This window comes from Lutra lutra, chromosome 8 (genome assembly GCF_902655055.1).
Source record: "Lutra lutra chromosome 8, mLutLut1.2, whole genome shotgun sequence".
Lineage (NCBI taxonomy): Eukaryota > Metazoa > Chordata > Mammalia > Carnivora > Mustelidae > Lutra > Lutra lutra.
Window position 1 is genome coordinate 144154758 of NC_062285.1, and position 18596 is coordinate 144173353.

The window sequence follows — 18596 nt, forward strand, 5'->3', positions numbered from 1 at the left end:
GCATTACACTCTGCCTGCCTCACACATTGTCAGCTGCGGGTTCTACGGAAACCTCATTTTATCTGCATTTCTCTCTGCCTTTGTCCCCCACTTCAGAATCAGCTTTGCATCCTTGGAATAATCCCCACTTAGCCATAATGTAATTTCCTTTTATACATTATTAGATCTGATTTGCTACAATTTCATTAATTTTTGCGTCTGTGTTCCTGAGGTGTATTGGTCTGTAGTTTCTTAAAATTATCTTGTGTCTGACTTTGATATCGGGATGACACTGGCCTTACAATGAGCTAAAAAGCTTCACCTGCTCCTCCACCTTTGGGGATAACTTGCTGCAAATTTGATTTCTTTAGTAAGTCAGTAAGCATTGAGGTTATCTGTTCATGGGCAGTGAGCTTCAGTAGTATGTGTCCCCTAGGGAATGTGTGCATTTCCTCCCAGTCATCTGATGTGTTTGCATGGAATTATCCTATTATTTCCTTAGTAGTAGCACTTGTTGGGTCTGTGGGCAACAGGCAGTGCCACCCTCTCACCCCCGACAGTGGGGACGTGTACCTTCTCTTCCCCCCACGAGTCGGGCAAGAGGTTCGTCATCTCAGCCCTATGAAGAATCAACTTTCGACTTCATTCATACTTTCCAGTGTCTCTTTTTTATTTCCTTTATTTCTGCTCCAGCCTTTGTGATTTCCTCTCTTACGTTTGCTTTGGGTTCCATTTGCTCCTCTTTAGATTCCGGTGGTGAAAGTTGAGGTCATTTAAGATCTTTATTCCTTGGGGCGCCTGGGTGGCTCCGTGGGTTAAGCCGCTGCCTTCAGCTCAGGTCATGGTCTCAGGGTCCTGGGATCGAGCCCCACATCGGGCTCTCTGCTCAGCGGGGAGCCTGCTTCCCCCTCTCTCTCTGCTGCCTCTCTGCCTCCTTGTGATCTGCCTGTCAAATAAATTAAATTTTAAAAAAGATCTTTCTTCCTTTGGTGAAATTTTGGTGTTTTTTGGTGTTTCGTGCTGGGTGCGTGTTGTCTGGTCCCAGGTGTTTGCTGTTAGAAATAGTGAAGCAATAAATACTCTTCCTCCTCCTACAGAGATGTGGAAGTGGAGGGAGAATAGGCATCTTTGCGGCTTGGAATCTCCTTTTCAACAATACTTTGTACTTAGGAAAGTTTTCTTCATTCTGTTCCTCTAAGTCTTTGTCCTCCTCTGGGATTCTTGTCTAGCATTTGCTCCCACTCTTCTGTTCCATTTGTTCCCTCATCGTTTTCCAGCTCTGTGATTTGTTTCGTATGTCAGTGCAAAGACCTCTGGGACTTCACCTCTCAGTATCTTGCTATTCTTTAGATTAATCAAATTAGGAAATTATTCATCAGCTTCTGTTTTAAGCTGTTAGACTCATTGCCTTTTTGGCATTTCTTGAGATTATTATCATCTCCAGCCTGTTTGTAGGATGAAGTGTTCCCACTGGATCACGTCAGATCAAACCTTTCTTGTATGTCTAGAATGAAAAACATACTGTTATTTCCATGTTGGTGAATTCCTCCTTTACTGTGCTTCTGGGGCTTGCTGAGTATTACTCCGTTTCTGTTTTCCGTGCTTCTGGGAAGTAGGCAGTGATCTGCCGGCTGACACGGTTATCGTGGTCCACACCGGTCCATGTCCCAGTCTTTGTTGTGCCTTTCAAAAGATTTCTCTTTAGGATTTACTTCTTTTAGAGAGACAGAGCAAGGGGGAGAAGGAGAGAGAATCTCAAGCAGACTCCACGCCCAGTGTGAAGCCTGATTCAGGTCTGGATGTCATCACCCTGAGACCATGACCTGAGCCAGAATCAAGTGCTTGATACTTAACCGAATGAGCCACCCAGGTGCCCCTGTGCCTTCTAACAGATTTTGAAACCTTCCTTCCCCTCTGGAAGAGTGAGATGGCCCCGAGTCAGCCAGGCACAGAGGTTGGAAAGCCTCCCACTGGAAGGGGACGAGGCGTTTAGTCCTTCCTCAGTTTCTTCCTCTTTAAGTGATCCTCTTTACGCGCTATTCTGGTTGTTACTCATCTTGGATGGACTTTGTTGTATCCCAGGCTAGTATTTGCTGAAGATTACGTTGAAGGAACAGAGTGAGGTCACCAGGAACGTTCATGCCCGGGACCCTAAAGGGACGGTGTCTGAGGGGTGGGCTTGTGCACTCAGGCTTTCCAGCTTCACACGCCCTCACCCCACCCCCCACAATTCCATACTGTGCAGAAGAGTCCTGATGGCGACCTCTCACCGAGCAGTCATGTGGTGTTTAAGCTCCCAAGTCTGAATTTTCCAGAAACCTGCATATGGCCCAAACTCTGAGCCAGTATGGAGCTGCCCTCCTACCTTTCCTAGTTTGAGGCCAGATGCCCCTTAACGAACAGACGTCTGTCTTCGCTCGCACTTTGGGCCTTGTCTTGCTTCATTTAAGATGAGGTTTTACACTTTTTATTCTTTTTGTTGTGTTAAGAAACGAAACAGCACCCACAGCAGAGTGGCTTATGCTAAGCCCCGTGTCACCACACCGGAGGGAACTACCGTTCTGGGTCCCCCAGAAACGGAATCTTCAGCCAGTCAGCCAGGACCTGCCTGGTCAGGACGGGGAGGTGTTCAGCCCGGCAGACCCCTGCCCGCCCCTGAAGGAAAGGAGCTTGTGATAACCCATCCTGTCTGACCCGGGATGATTTCCCTGTGCCCACTGCCTTCTAGACGTAAAGGTCCTTCATTCTGCACAACTCCTCAGGGCCTCTCTCCACCTGCTGGCTGGGTGCTGCCTGGTTTGAATCAATTTTTGCCCAAACTTAAAATTATTAATATGCCTCAGTTTTATCTTTTAACATTTGTGCATTTCACCAGCTTAAATCTTTCCAATCAAAATTAGTTTGCTGTTGATGTAGCAGTGCTAATATTTCCCTAATGCCTCATATTTCTTTTTTTTTTTCCTAGTTGTGCTCTTTATCTTTAAAAGAGAAATATTCCCAGAAAGGAAAGAGTCCGTGCTATCCTGAGACAAGGATGTCTCTGTTTAAAGTTTTTCTGTAAAACTCCTACTAATGTTGCGTACAGACACACACTGTAAAGTGAGCCCTTGGTGCTCCAGCCTCCCTGCAGGGCCTGTGAGAACGCCGGGAGCTCGGATTCCAATGTGGCCCCTTTATAATTTTTGTGTAAAGGTTACATTAGCAGGTTGGCTCGGGTTACGTAATGAGATTTCCATGACCAGTGCTAGACTTGAGATTTCTAAACTGGAGGTGCATTACGTCACGTTGTTCTCTCTCTGGCAGGACCACAAGCAGACGGTGTCACTTTGCACTTGAACACGTCATCCACTTAGGTGTTAAAGGTATTCTTTTTGTGGAATAATAGTGTTACATCTTCCCAGAGTATTTTTATAAGCTTCATGTAAAATTTGGTATAAAACTTGGTGCCTTCAGTCATATATTACAAGTAAAACTATGCAGTCCAAAGTTTTCTTCCTATTGGCAAGTCTCAGTATTTTCTTAATATTTCAACTGCATGAAAATAGCTTAAACCCTTGAAAATGAAGTCACTGCCTGCACTTTTCCTCTCTTAGTATGAACTCACTGTTGTAGCTGCAGATAGGCAGATGGCTGCTTTACGAATGATGCACAGTCCTGATGTTCTGCTGTAGCCCAGAAGCCGCGTACAGAAGCCAGAAGGGAAAGGAAGGCATAGATTTGAATTACACAGGGTGCCTCTATTCATCTTTTTTAAGTTTTTCACTAATATCTACCTTCTTACCTTGTTTTAAAAGTGCTGTTCCCAGAAGAAATCATTTTACAGTCTCCCCAAGTGGCAGGGAATTGGAACCATGCACAAGACACCAAAAATGATGCACAGCCCACCATCAAGGTATCGATATGATGACATTGAAATATTTAAATAGATAACATTTTGGCTCTCAGTTGCGTGGAGTGTTAGAGGAGTGTAGCTCTCAGGTAGCCCAGAATTACAGCTCAAATAAAACTAAGATATTTATACTGTGGATTTAGTATAAAGGTTTATGCACAACTACAAAGAGGCTGAGATGGCTACCAGAGAGTAGGTGGGGAAAACCCAGATATGGGTCTGTTAGTATGAGCTTATTGTTCTACGTGAAAATTATATGCTTTTTGTATACACTCACGCAGATTTGTGTAATGATATACTGCACAGAGCATGTCTGGGTGAATATATATCCACCAAGTCATTATTAACATTTGTGATCTTTATGACCCTTACAAAGATAGTTAGTTTTTCCTTCTCCAACCCAGTTCTGTAAATAGTAACAAAGCGCCTGTTATGTGCCCGCTCTTGTCCTGGCTGTTCCGTTTATTTTTATGAGTAAAATAGAAGTGGTTTTATTTATCATTGTGTTTCCAGTAATGAGCAGAATTCTCCATGTCTATGGGAGGTTTTAGTCTGTAGTTCTGTGCTGTTGCAATTTGCTTTTTTTTTTTTTTTTTTTTTTTAATTTATTTGACGGACAGAGATCAGATCACAAGTAGGCAGAGAGGCAGGCAGAGAGAGAGGAGGAAGCAGGCTTCCCGCCGAGCAGAGAGCCCCATGCGGGGCTCGATCCCAGGACCCCAGGATCATGCCCCGAGCTGAAGGCAGAGGCTTTAACCCACTGAGCCACCCCAGGCGCCCTGGAATTTGCTTTTTTTTTAGCATGTTTAAATTTATAATAAATACAAATTTCTAATTATATCTAATATTTAGAAACCCTTTTACCGTGCTCACTTCGGTAGCATATATATTAGAAACTCTTTTATCATTTTATAGCTTCTTTTCAAAAATCAAAAAAAAAGAGAGTTTTTGAATGCCTGCATATTCACAAAAAATTTTGTGAAGGAAACAGCAAAAAGTTTCCATTAAAATTGTCTTTATTCCTTACCTGATCAAAAAGTAGAAAGAAGTCTTTATTGGAGCAGCACAGTGTCCTCTGTGGACTGTCTCCGTCACCTCACTCTCTGGCCCACTCCATGCCCTGACTCTCAAGGAGGGTTTGTGATCCTGATGGGAGATTTGAGGTGGGGGAAATGTTGCTGTTTGTACGAATAACGTTCCTGAGTAGCTGAATCTTAATATTTTTAAATGTAGAACGGTACCTTCTTACGGATTAGCTAAGTTGCACATAAACTCAAGGGCATTCCGTACATCAACCAAGATGGAATTATAGAGACTGATTTTACCTTCCCACCTTAAATAATCTAAAATCAGACAAAACACATGGCACAACAGGTGGTGACATTTGCACATCAGATATCCTAGGGCAGTGATTCCTGAGAGAGGAAGACATGAGGTGGCCCCTGTGATTGCCCCAGCTCAGCGCCTTCAGAGTTCCCAGGCCAGGGAGCAAAAAGGGGGAGGCCTGCAGTCTACAGAGTTGAGTAGACACACCTGACAGTGCAAGGACGAGGCGGGTGGAGTGTGTGGGGCACACGGCTAGAGGAGAGCACGGGAAAGACAGAGCTCTTGGGGTCAAAAGACTTGAGCCTGGGAAAGTATCTCCGAGAGCAGAGAAGAATCCTGAGTCCCCACAGTGCTGGGCATGGTTTGTTCCCACAGCCAGAGAACTCACAGAGTAGCAAGCAGAGTCCTCCGAGGGTGCAGACAGTCCCGCCCTGCACCGCCCGCTGCCTCACCCATCTGACAGAGAGTGGCCTCCATGTAATGCAGCCACATCCCACAACAAAATTCAAGGATAGTTGCAGGAATACAAAAATACACACCCATCAAGGTGTAAAATTCACAATGTCTGGTACCTAATCCAGAAATAAACTGAAAAACACAGCTTGTTTAAGACATTTCAGTCAGTTGAAATCAACTAAAAAAATTAAAAAAAAAAAAAAAAAAAAAAAGAACCCGCAGTGATAGCAATTAGCAGGTAGGGACATTAAAACAGTTACTATGCCTATACTCCATGGGCTGTTAAGGGAGAGGAATACAAAAGCGTGTTCAGTGGAGATACAAACAATAAAAGACAAATTTCTCTTTTAAAGACAAAAACTTCAATGTCTAAGATGAAAAATAGACAATTAACAGACCAGATACTATAGTCAGAAAGACTAGTGAACTGGGGCGCCTGGGTGGCTCAGTGGGTTAAGCCTCTGCCTTCAGCTCAGGTCATGGTCTCGGGGTCCTGGGATCGAGCCCCGCATCGGGCTCTCTGTGCAGCAGGGAGCCTGCTTCCTCCTCTCTCTCTCTGCCTGCCTCTCTGCCTGCTTGTGATCTCTGTCTGTCAAATAAATAAATAAAATCTTTAAAAGAAAAAAAAAAAAGAAAGACTAGTGAACTTGAACAGTTAACAGAAACTTGACAAAATGAAACAGAATAAAACAATTTTTTTAAAGGCTCTAAAATATAAAGTGTATTAAAAAAAACTTCAGTGAGCTGTGGGACACTTTCTAGCAGGCTCACATCTGTGCAGTTGGAATCCCAGAGAGGGAAGTGTAAGAAACACCAGAAAAAATAGTGAGTGGAAACTTTCCTGATTTGATGAAAACCATAAGCCCTACATACTCAGGAGACTCCCTGACAGACCCGAAGTGTAAGAGATCTGAAGAAGACCGCACTGAGGCACAGGACATCACACCCCTGAAAGTCACTTACAAATAGCAAGTCTTAGAAACAAGGAACGTCTCACTGCTGCAGAGTAGCTGACGATGCTGGCAGGAGAAACCGGCAGCCCAGAACACCGCGCCCAGCAAACACTGCAGAAATGAAGACGGGAGAACGTACTCAGACGTACTCGGGCTGAGGGATGGGGGGAGACTATTACTCGGTGACCTGCACCATGGGACGCAAGAACCCTTCAGCACATGCAGATGATGCCAGTGGACATGAGGGTCTGCCCAGACGAAAGAGGTGGACCAGAAATTATAAATAGGTACACGCGTTAAAATAACTTTTTCTTTAAAAAAAAAAAAAAAAAGTTTCTTTAAAAGATAATTGACTTTTTAAAAAGAAGGAAATCCCCTAAAATGTGACAACATGGGTGGACCTGGAGGACATTATACTCAGAGAAATAAGCCAGTCACAGAAGGACACATAGTGCGTGATTTCTTTCATATGAGAGCTCTAAAAAATTCAGACTCCTAGAATCAAAAGAGTAGAATGCTAAGAGGGTAGATCTGAAGTCAAATCTCACCACAGTAAAATCTCATAATTTTATAAGGTAATTGCCTTTTGAAGCTGGAAGAGTAACAGCATATCACAGAGTTTGTAACGTGGAGATCTAAAATATGTGGCAACAGCAACAGGAGTGGGAGAAGAGAGTATCATTTCTTACACTGTGTTGGTGTAATTCACTTGAAGGAAACTGATGAGTTGAAGATACATGCTCTAAACCGTAGAGCAGCTACGAAGATAGCAATATAAAGAGCTAGACCAGCAAAGGAAATAAAAGGGAACCACAAAATAATTATTTCAAAAGTAAGCAGAAAAGAGGGACACACGGACAACTGTACCGTAACCTGACTTACTTCCTACCCCCTTGTACAGTGATCGATGTAGATGGGGTGCTGACGTCTCTGGCTATGATTGTGTACTTAGAACAGTTGAGACAGAGAAAACAAGTTGCAAGACAAGAGAGTTCAGTCTGCTGTCAGCCGCCACATGCATGTGTGTGGTCTCAGCACAGCAGTTAAGAGGTAGAGATGGTCAGGCTGGATAAAAAGGAAAGACCCAACTATATGCTGCCTGTAAGAAACACATTTTATTATTTATTTATTTATTTATTTATTTGTCAGAGCGAGAGAGGGAGAGAGAGCGAGCACAGGCAGACAGAATGGCAGGCAGAGGCAGAGGGAGAAGCAGGCTCCCCGCCAAGCAAGGAGTCCGATGTGGGACTCGATCCCAGGACGCTGGGATCATGACCTGGGCCGAAGGCAGCCGCTCAACCAACTGAGCCACCCAGGCGTCCCAAGAAACACATTTTAAAGATTTTATTTATTTATTTGACAGACAGAGATCACAAGTAGGCAGAGAGGCAGGCAGAGAGAGAGAGAGAGGGAAGCAGGCTCCCTGCTGAGCAGAGAGCCCGATGCGGGCCTCGATCCCAGGACCCTGAGATCATGACCTGAGCCGAAGGCAGCGGCTTAACCCACTGAGCCACCCAGGCGCCCCCAAGAAACACATTTTAAATACAAAGACTCAAATATGTCAAAAGTGAAAGATGGAAGAAAGATGCAATCTAAACAAAGATAGAGTGGCTGTGTCAGTGTCCATAGGTTTCCGAGCACAGGTGATCAGGATAAGTGTGTCACAGTAACGAAGATAATCGTCAGGAGTGCATCACAGGCTCGGATACATACTCACCTAGTAACAGTCTCGAGGGAATGAAACGGAAGCTGATGAAGCAGCAGAGAGAACCAGACAGACTCCCCGTGACTGTCCACAGTGTCCGCCTTCTCCCGCAGGGCTGGGCAAGAATGAGAGACGATGGGCACAGCACAGTGACTGGTCACCGCTGAGGGGTGTTTGTAGAGCACACCGCCCAGAAAGAGTTGGACACGTTCACTCGGTGTAGAAGCGAACACAGAATATTCGCCACTATAGACTTTATTTGGGGCCACAAAAGAAGTCTCAAATTTAAAAGAAATTGAAGTCCTACAAAATACAGTTTAACTTAGAATCAAGTTAGAAATCAATTGCAGGAAGATCTCTGGAAAATCCCCAAATGTTGAGAAACTGAAAACACACTTATATGTAACCACCAGATCACAGAAGAGATCAGTAGAGAAATTAAAACGTTTCTGCCGAAACGGAAGTGACACTGCAGCCCGCCAGAAGCCGGACGCTGCTGCTGGGGCTCTGGAGGCCATGGCCCCGAGTGCCCAATGTGAAGGAGGATACAGGTTTCAACTCCGTGACCTCGGCCGCTTCCATAGAGCATGAGAGAAATAAGAACAAATAAAATACACACTAAGCAAAGGAAAGCAAATAATGAGACTCTGGTGTAGAAACCGGTAATCCAGAATGCAGAAGGACAGCAGAGGGACCCATGAGCCAACCCAAAAGCTGATTCTCAGAGAAGATCAATGAAATTGCTAAACTTTGGGCGCCTGGGTGGCTCAGTGGGTTAAAGCCTCTGCCTTCGGCTCAGGTCATGGTCCCAGGGTCCTGGGATTGAGCCCCACATCTGGCTCTCTGCTCAGCAGGGAGCCTGCTTCCTCCTCTCTCTCTGCCTGCCTCTCTGCCTACTTGTGATCTCTATCTGTCAAATAAATAAATAAAATCTTTAAAAAAAAAAAATTGCTAAACTTCAAGCAAGACTGATGAGGGGAAAGCATGAAGACACAAATTCCCCGAATCCTGAGGAGACAGAGATGTGACTCACTACAGCCTCTGCGGATGGGACAGAAGAGAGGCGAATAGCACCGGGGTGGTCAGTGGGATGTGTCAGCTGCCCTGGGCCCTGGGCTGTTGGACGCCTGGTTATATCTTGTTTCTGGGTGAGATCATGTGGGTGGGTGCCCCGGTCAGGGTAGAGGGGCATCCCTCCTGTGAGACCTGAACAGAGCAGGCAGGCTCTCAGGGACTTCTCCAGCCCAGCTCCCCTGAGTGGGACCATCAGCCTCTTCCTGCCCTCTGTGTCCAGCTTGCCAGTGGCAGACCTCCCACTCCTCAGCCTCTGCAGTCACGTAAGCCAATCTCTTATAATAAATCTTTTTATCCTATTGGTCATTTTTCTAGAGAACTCATGCATGTAAGTATAGGTATATATGAGAGAGACCAGGAAGGGTGGTTCGCACCAGGAATGAGAGGCTGGTTTAGCATTCCAAAATCTCAGTCCGCGATACTCATCATGTGAACAAACCTCGACCCACAGACACAGAAAAAGCATCTGACAAAATCCAACATCCATTCCTGATCAAAAAGTTTAGCAAACTAGAAATGGAAGGGAACTTCCTTCACCTACAAAAAAACCTACACAGTGAGTGACAAAATGCACTTTTCCCGTGAAAGTCAGGGCACTTCCTGTCCTGCCACTTATGTTCAACACTGTGCGGGAGGTTGTAGACCAGCAATTTGGCAAGAAAAAGAAAAGGCAGCCGTGTTGTTGATGTGTAAAATCTGATGGACCCTAAAAAGAAGCTGTTGGAACTAATAGGTGAGAAGCTTACAGGGTATAAGGTCAGTATACTGAAATAACTCGTGTATTTACAAGCATAAGTACTCAGAATCGAATTTATAACACCATACAAGGCAAAATCAGCTAATGCAAAGCCTCTTTATAATCAGACGTCAAGTACCTCGTGTAACGGACTGTGCACCGTACTCAAGGGGAAAGACGGCGGGGCTGTCCATCTCGTGATCGCGGGCTGACTGGGAACTGTGGCCGCGGCCCAGCATCATGAGGGCTCGTACCACAGATCGCTAGCACAGAAAAGACCCAGATTCAAAATGCCAAGTACAGTTTCTGCAGAACGCGGACCGCTTTCGCACCCCCGTAAGACAAACCGTCATCGGGCCGTGTACACAGACAGTAAGTAAATCCATGCAAAGATGTTCGGCATCCGTCATTAGGGAACAACCACGGTGAGCCACCACTACACATGGATGACAGTGACCAAACAAATTAGAAAGACCAACTGGACGAAGGGTCGTGAGCATGTGCAGTGACTGGAGCCTTGTACAAGCTGCTTTTGAAAGAGTTCCTCCAGAAAGCTCGGCCCACACTGGCCATACAGTCCGGCCACTTCCCTTCCGGCGCTGGCCCCAGAGACAGAAGACCTGTGTCCACGTAAGGGCTTGTGCACAGATGTTCACAACAGCACGCTCAGTAGGGGCCAGCACGGACACAGCCCCGGGGCCACCCACGTGCGAGTGGAGAGAGGAATGGCACTGTTGCTTGGGTGCAGCGGTTCTCCGCAGTGACAGCAGCCGGCTGTCGTGCACGGGACAGTGTCTCTGGGCCTCACGGCGGCTGCTTCCACGGTGGGAAGATGTCAGACCCTGTGCCATCTGGACTTCACACACGGCGCGTTCTGGGAAAGGTATCCGTGCCCTTGACAGCGGGGGCATTCTGAAGCCGCATCTTGTGGACTCAGCAGGGCTGTTTAGCCTGTCACGTGTGTCCCTGTGTCATCTTGTCGAGTTGTGTGCTTTAGATGGCGCATGTGAACGTGTGTCCGTGATAGCCTGAACACTCAGCGTCAGGGAAGGGAAACAGCTGTGGCCTTCTGGACTAAAACTCGGCATGCACACCGTTTTTAACGAGGAACTTTGTGGAATTTCACTTCTAGAATTCATCCTATAGAAGTCGTTGCGTCAGGTGGGCTGCTGTGCGATTGTTGCATAACACCAACTAGATCTTCAGAACACAGTGAGCCTGTGGCGGCACACAGATAAGTGTGTGGAGCTGTTGATCACAGCGTGGTCTGCAGCACGGGAGGCCCGAAACCACTTCCCCTGGTCTGGGCCAGAGCGGGTGTGTTGAAGCACCCACAGAACCAGTTCCTGGGCAGGATGCGGAACACGGCTGACCGGGACCTGCCGGCCCTTGGCGGTACCCAAAAGGCATGCAACGGTCCCCTCGGAGCCGAAGCTTGCCGGAGCCATCCCTGGCAGGGCTCGTTCCCGCTGCGGAGGAAGGGCTTCTGCCTGAGGGCTCCTGGGGGGCGAGGGACCAGGATTTGCCTTCAGCCACGTGGGTTTCCCCTCGTAGGTGAGCACTGGGAAGGATGCAGGAAGAGAAAAGACGCCACATCAGATAAGCGTCACCCTTTGATCTGGCGTCATTACCCAGGATTTAGTTGGTTCACATTAACTTTTGTAAGGGAATTCAAAAAAGAAATCTTTTTAGCAAATTTTCTCAGCTATTCTGTATTTTGCTGCGTTTTGAAACCTGTGATCCGTGCAGAGTTAAATAAAACACGGAGACGCGGGCGGGTGCTTATATCACTCCCCAAACCTGTGTAGGTGCAAAGCTTTTCTTTTTTTTTTAAGGCTGTTTTTCTACATGATTGTCTCCAGAATAGGAAAGCCACGAAGGACCACACCAAGCCTGCAGCCAAGGAGAGGTGGCCTGATGCCCAGGCCTCACCGGGACTGGCGGCCTTTGTGGAAAAGTCAGCTCATCGGGGTGCGTATGGTGAGGGCTGCCAGGGCAACCTCGGGAACCTGGCCTGGAAGATAGGCCCCTCGAGATGCTCCTTCCTGCCCAGAGGGGACCAGTTGGGACCTGGGCGGGGGGTGGGGTGTTGGCCACAGCCAGAGAGATGGACACTCCTGTCCTGACCGGACGCCGAGTAGAGCCGTGAGGGTACGGCTCAGGACTTGAACGTGACTACAGGCTCTTGCTGCCGGCCTCGCCCAGCCCGCGTCTCAGACTCCGGGCTAGGCGATGCTGCACACGGCCTGAGTGGCCTGCATCTCGGCTCTCAGAAGATGAAGTTGACTTTCCCGACTCTGCCCAGTGGAGTACAGCTCAGTAGCGGGAACCCGACCGGCTACATCGTGGCCGTCGTGATGGCCCCTGCTGACCTGTGCTTCTGTCGTGCCAAGGTGTTTGACCCTGCCTGACTCTGGTTCTCACTTTGAATACAGTAAACGAAGTGCAGGTCCCCAGGGCGAGAGAAAAGGAATTTTTCAATCCCGTGCTCAACGAAAACCAGAAGTTAGCTGTTAGAAGAATCCTGAGTGGGGACTGCCGCCCGCTCCCGTATATTCTTTTCGGACCTCCTGGAACCGGGAAGACGGTGACAATTATAGAGGCTGTCTTACAGGTAACCCCAGGGAGCGGCCTTGGCCGAGTGCCGCGCTTGTGTTGTCAGGAGGGAAGGACAAGCTTGAAAAGATCCCAGTTGTTTCACGGGTAGCCAAGTTTGTTCCACAGTTTTTAAGGGAATATGTAGGATTTTCAAAGCTTATTCCATAGGTTAGAAAGGGCTCTCCCCTCCAAACGGCCGACCATTCTGGAGTGCCTGACTGCTCGGTGGAGCACCAACTCTGGATCTCAGGGTTTGGGTCTGAGCCCCATGTTGGGTGTAGCGATAACTGAAAAATAAAGTCCTTAAAAAGAAAAAAAGGAATGGCTGACCATTCAGTCACATGAAATTTTGTTGCAGAAAAGAAGTTCTCTTAACAGTAGCTAAGCCACTGTTGTGCCGAAGTGTCCATGTCTCTGTGTTTAAGACGGAGCCTGTGGAGGTGTTCGTGTCGTTCGGGATTCAGACCAGTAGCCGTGTGCTGAGTGTGCCGCTGCCGTGATGTGCGAGCCACGCACCGAACCGATCCGATGCCGTCTCTGCCTCAGTGCGGGGTGGGGGGGCGGTTAGGTTAGGGGCCTGGAGGCCTGGAGAGGGGTAGGTTAGGGTCCTGGAGAACAGAGAACTCTCACCTCCTCTCGTGTCTTGCTGGCACACGCACGTGAGGGGCAGAACCATCCCTGCGTGTTTCCACGGCTGGGCCTCAGGCCCAGAAGGGGCTGGCGTGAGCCCGCGTGGTGAGCACGAGCACGGGACAGGTTGACATTTATGCCCCTGTGTGTCTTGTGTCCTGGTTGAAGGTGTACTACGCTTTGCCGGACAGTCGGATACTGGTGTGTGCGCCCTCCAACAGTGCGGCTGACCTCGTGTGTCTGCGGCTGCACGACAGCCAGGTGCTGCGGCCTGGCGCCATGGTCCGCGTAAATGCCACCTGCAGGTTCGAGGAGGTGAGCCGCCACAGCCGGCCGGGGTAGACGGGTCCCGCCCGCCTGCACCTGACGGTAACGGCATTCCCCATGGGGTTTTGGTTAGAGCCGGGGGAGGGGATGGGGGAGGGTCTCAGGCAGACTCCCCACCCGTGCTGAGCCCAGCACAGGGATCCATCGCACGCCCCTGAGATCATGACCTGAGCCACCCAGGAACCCTTGGCATTCTCCACTTTATTGAATGCTGGTGTCTTTCTCTTATTTGATACCCAAATGTATTGTTCCTTTTGGGTTCTGTTTTATTGATTTATCTATAAATATTCCTTTAGGAAAATTAGAAGCTCTTGGTTTGCTTAACAAAAGAAATGGAATCTAGGAAATGTACAGTTGTTTTGGGAGAAAGTTCTGCAGGTTTTGTGTTCTCTTCGGGGCTGAAGAGTCTGTAGAACATGGGGTAAGTTGACAGGAAAATGTAAAATGTTCTGCTTTAAGAAAACAGTGAGAACTAAGAAGTGGGAACACAGGGTGTTCTGTTTTAGAACTCTCTTCAGCTTTGTGATGATGTCCAATTTAAAGGAACACTTGGCGGGGGCCTGGGTGGCTCAGTGGGTTAAGCCTCTGCCTTCGGCTCGGGTCATGATCTCAGAGTCCAGGGATCGAGCCCCACATCGGGTGCTCTGCTCCGCGGGGTGCTTGCTTCCCCTTCTCTCTGCCTGCCTCTCTGCCTGCTTGTGATCTCTGTCTGTCAAATACATAAATAAAATCTTTTAAAAAAATAAAGAGACACTCGAAAAGTGATACTTGGAAAGTGAGCTGGCCACACGCCTCCCTGCAGACAGTCACTGACGCCATCAAGACGTACTGCAAAGACGGAGAGGACATCTGGAAGGCCTCCCGCTTCAGGGTCATCATCACGACGTGCAGCAGTGCGGGGCTCTTCTACCAGATAGGTGTGAGGTGGGCACTGGGTGTGGCTCGGGCCGCAGGGACCCACAGGAGCAGCACCGGTGTCCTCGTGGAGCTTCCGTGCAGGGCAGGACATGAGGACGCACGCTGGGGGCCAGGCCAGACCCCAGAGAGTGAGGACGGAACCCCACCCGGCAGCTGGGGAGCGAGCGGGAGCTGGGGCCACACGAAGCCGAGAGGGTGTAAGCGCACAGCGGTGTGAACTGATAAAAATAACTTTGACCTGGTGGTTAAAAATTGAAAAGTCCAATGTTTATATCCTAAGGAAGATACATGATCTTGAGTTTCTTCATCAGGAATTGGGACATGAGGTAGAAGAATGGAAGCGTGTGATTTTCCCGTCTTTTGTAGGGGGACCCGCGGGTGTCGCGCTGGGGCTGTGATCGGACTCCCAGTGGAGGGAGGAAGATGGGGGCCCAGAGCTGCCTCACTGCACACCAGAGGGCTCTGATGGGGTTCCTGTCGGGCTCAGCCCAGAGCGTGTCCTGTTGCCGGCGGTTCTGGGGCTTTCGGCGCGCGGTCCCTGCCGCAGATCTTTTCTCCGGGCATCTGGTGGGGCAGGGGCTGCCTGGGGCCCAGAGCACATGCTCTGCTCTCTCCCTTGGGCCCCCTGCGCCTGGAGCACTGGCTGTCATCCTAGCTGAAAGCGCGCCGGAGAGCGCGAATCAGGGAGGACAGCAGCCACCATGTGGGGGTGTCGCTCAGACGGACCAGCTCACCCTGTTCTCACATCCACCAAGTCGGGGAAACTGAGGCACAGAGGCACCACGACCTGCCCAGGATCACGTGGTTTGTGGGCAGTCGAGCTGTGTCCCAGCCAGGCCTCAAACGGGAAGAGCATCTGCTCTGATGGGGCCCATCACGGCCCTGCCCGCACAGTCTCCCATTAGCGTGCGCGCTCCCACCCCTCACCCTGTCTGTCTCGGAGTCCGCTTAAGAACACGACAGACCCCACATCCAGAGTGCCCGGTGCCGGCACCTGTAGTTCATCCAGACCAGACGATCCCACTTTCCTGGCCAGCCTGCCAGGGGTGGGGGCAGACGTGGCCATGCAGTGTGTGTTGGCTGTTGCTTGACAGAAATGACCATTGAGAACATCTTTGGCTCTAGAGTCGGACATTTTACACACGTGTTTGTGGACGAAGCGGGACAGGCGAGTGAGCCAGAATGCCTGATTCCACTGGGGCTGGTTTCAGACGCCAACGGCCAGGTAAGGCCTGCTTGCTGTGTGGTTCTCCTCCCATCTCCCCTGCACTGGTGGGCGCTCTGCACACCCGACCTCGGTCTCTGCCCAGGACAGCCCCAGGGTGACAGGCTCGGGTGAGGTGCTAAGGACCCGGAGGCTGGGAGGCTGCGAAGCTGGGCCTTGTGTTCAGTCCCATATCTCACACCTCGAGGCCAGGGAAGGGCCGCTCTGCCTTTGGATTTGTTTTTCAAATAGCACTAAGAGGTACTGTGCAGCCGGGTGGGGACCTGCAGGTAGGGCCCTGGCTCGCTGCCCGGAGACTGACCACTCTGCCCCCTCCCCTGCCCATAGCTGCTGACCCCCATTACCCTAGGCTGATGCTTTGGGCTTCTCCTGCTCACACCAGCTGCCTCCTCAGTGCTCACCCTGGGAATGGCCTGGGGTCCTCTTAAGCTCCCCTTAGCCTGCTCTTGGCACACGAGTGTACTTGCGGAACCGCTCCAGCTTCTGGCCCCTGGACACTGGCCTCCTCCCATCCCGACTGTCAGGTGCGGGGGCGGCACAGAGACCGAGCAGGGAGCAGATCTAGTTTGGCTGCCACGTGGGCCAGGAGTTGGCAGGACGGGTAGGCAAAGGGCAGTGTCCAGGAGGAAGGGTGCGGCACATGCTCAGATGACGGGGACAGAGGCTGCCCTGCCAGTCTGAGTCTCTGCCACCTCCCAGCCTACACTCAGGGGCCCTCAGTCGGCCATCAGAAGGCGGGAGGCTGGGCTGTTGCCTGCCCGGGGCCCCCACACCTGTGTCCTGGGCCTCCCCTGGCTGTGGTGGTGAGTGTGTGGGACCACGGTCCCCCTGCTCTAGCATGGCTGCCCATTCATGTGCTGCAGATTGTCCTTGCCGGAGACCCCATGCAGCTCGGACCCGTCATTAAGTCCAGACTCGCCATGGCCTACGGGCTGAGCGTCTCTATGTTGGAGAGACTGATGTCCCGGCAGGTGTACCTGCGGGATGAAAACGCTTTTGGGGCTTGCGGCGCCTACAACCCCCTGCTGGTAAGCACGCGGATCCCCGTCCTTGTGGCTCCCCCAGTCCCTGCCACCCCTGTAGCTGGGCTCTGCTCCCTGCCTACACTGCGCTGCTCCCAGGGGAGGGAAGGGGAGGAGGCAGAGAACTCACACTCCCCCTCCCATTCCAGAGGGGATGTTGGCCAGCACTCCGTCCCAGCCACTCAGAAGGGTGCTTCACAGGCCCACAGGGATCCGCAGTTCCAGGCAGTCCCATCCGAGCCCGAGGGCAGAGGTTCTGTGGCGCCAAACACAGTAGCAGTGAAATCGGGGTTGACAGGAACACAGGAAAGAGCCTCTAACTTGTCATCTGAAGGACACGGCCCCGTGCTCTCCTGTGGGGCCGGTCTGCTGGCTAACCTGCAGTCTCTCCTCAGCCCCACTGCAAGCACTTTGAGGGATGGGCTTTGCAGTCTGCATTTTAGCCCGCCACAGCCCCCGACACACTAGAGCCCTAGAACCGTGGGTCTCGGGGGTCCCTCAGTAAGATGAGCCAAGGGGCGTGGTCTCTCAGTGCCTACGCTACAAAAACGAGCGCCACTTCTAAACTTTAGCAGTTAACAGAAACGAGATGCAGTGATTCTGGGCAGATTTTCCTGGAAATAGCTTGAGACCCATGTCAGGCTGTCGGTCCGCAGACCCTTTACCCACTGGAGAATGGAGGAGGCCAGAGAGCACGTGGGAGCTGGGGGCGCTGGGGGCACTGGACCTTCAGGAGGTTTTGAGGACCACATGAGCAGGTGGTGAACTTGTGCTGGCCCAGACTGGGCAGCAGAGAGCCCCCTGCCCATCTAGGCTACCCAGCACCCATGTCCCCAGGGCTGCTGGAGCTGGAGGAAGGGGAGGCCTCCAGCAAAGCTGGGATGCGCTGTGTGCCGGCCTCCTTCAGGCGGGAGCCTCAGCCCCTGGCTCAGGCACAGGTCAAACGGGAGGCAGGGCTGCCCCGGCCTGAGTACCCCACACCTGCTTTCTCCCCAGAGGCCCTTGAGCTACAGCGAGTGTCTGGGGGCAGAGAACCTCTCTCCCCGGCACCCCATAGGCTAATGCAGGGCCTGGTTTGGGGGAGTGAGAAGCTGAGGTGCTTAATTGAGTTTGGGGTTTTGATAAGCATCTTGGGAGATGGGACATGCTGTAGTGACTGAGGTGACACTGCTGCCATCAGCAGGAAAGTTGTGGGGCCTCCCGGGTCCTCACCCCAGGAGTGGGGGAGGACGCCTTGTACTGAAGGGTGCTCTAGGCCAGCTGGAGGCAGAACGTGATTGGTTCTTGCTCCCTGTGCTGGTGACCGCAGCAGCGGCTCTACAAGATCCCAGCAGGGCTTCAAGTTGGCTGTGGGTCCCAGGGGCTGTGTTCTTGGCCACCTGCACCCGAGCCGAGACCAGGCTTCATGGGTTTGTGTAAAGGCCAGGGCCACAGGACAGTGAATGCAGCCTGGCCCTTCCACCCCCGAGGAAGGCCGCTCAGCTGTCTGGACCCAGGAGACTATCTGAGCGGCTCTCTCTTCTCTTCCCCGATTTCCACTTCTTCTGGAAAAACACAGGCCCATCGGCCTGTGCGTGGGCTCAGAGGCCCCAGCTCCAGAGCACGTGCTTCTCAGCAAACCGTCGTTCTCAGGAGCTTTGCCGTCCAGATGCGTCTCCCGGGGCAGGAGCTCTTCTGTCCGGGACCGTGCGTTCCAGTCAGCTGGTGGACGTTAAAATCCCTGGGACGGAGGAAACGTGTTTCATACCCGGCATCAGC

At 50.8% G+C, this 18596-nt stretch overlaps 1 protein-coding gene across 2 annotated transcripts in view; it reads left to right on the top strand.

Annotated features, from left to right (window-relative positions):
* MOV10L1 (Mov10 like RISC complex RNA helicase 1) overlaps positions 1–18596 on the top strand; it is a 65447-nt gene that overhangs the window by 37353 nt on the left and 9498 nt on the right. The window contains exons 14-21 of one of the 2 annotated variants that reach the window (XM_047742987.1): positions 3283–3341; positions 3774–3871; positions 11981–12098; positions 12554–12732; positions 13515–13661; positions 14476–14597; positions 15717–15816; positions 16680–16844. In XM_047742987.1, coding sequence (XP_047598943.1) covers positions 3283–3341; positions 3774–3871; positions 11981–12098; positions 12554–12732; positions 13515–13661; positions 14476–14597; positions 15717–15816; positions 16680–16844 — 988 coding nt within the window. The remainder of the gene's footprint in view (positions 1–3282; positions 3342–3773; positions 3872–11980; positions 12099–12553; positions 12733–13514; positions 13662–14475; positions 14598–15716; positions 15817–16679; positions 16845–18596) is intronic. The other variant, XM_047742988.1, reaches the window with a different exon arrangement.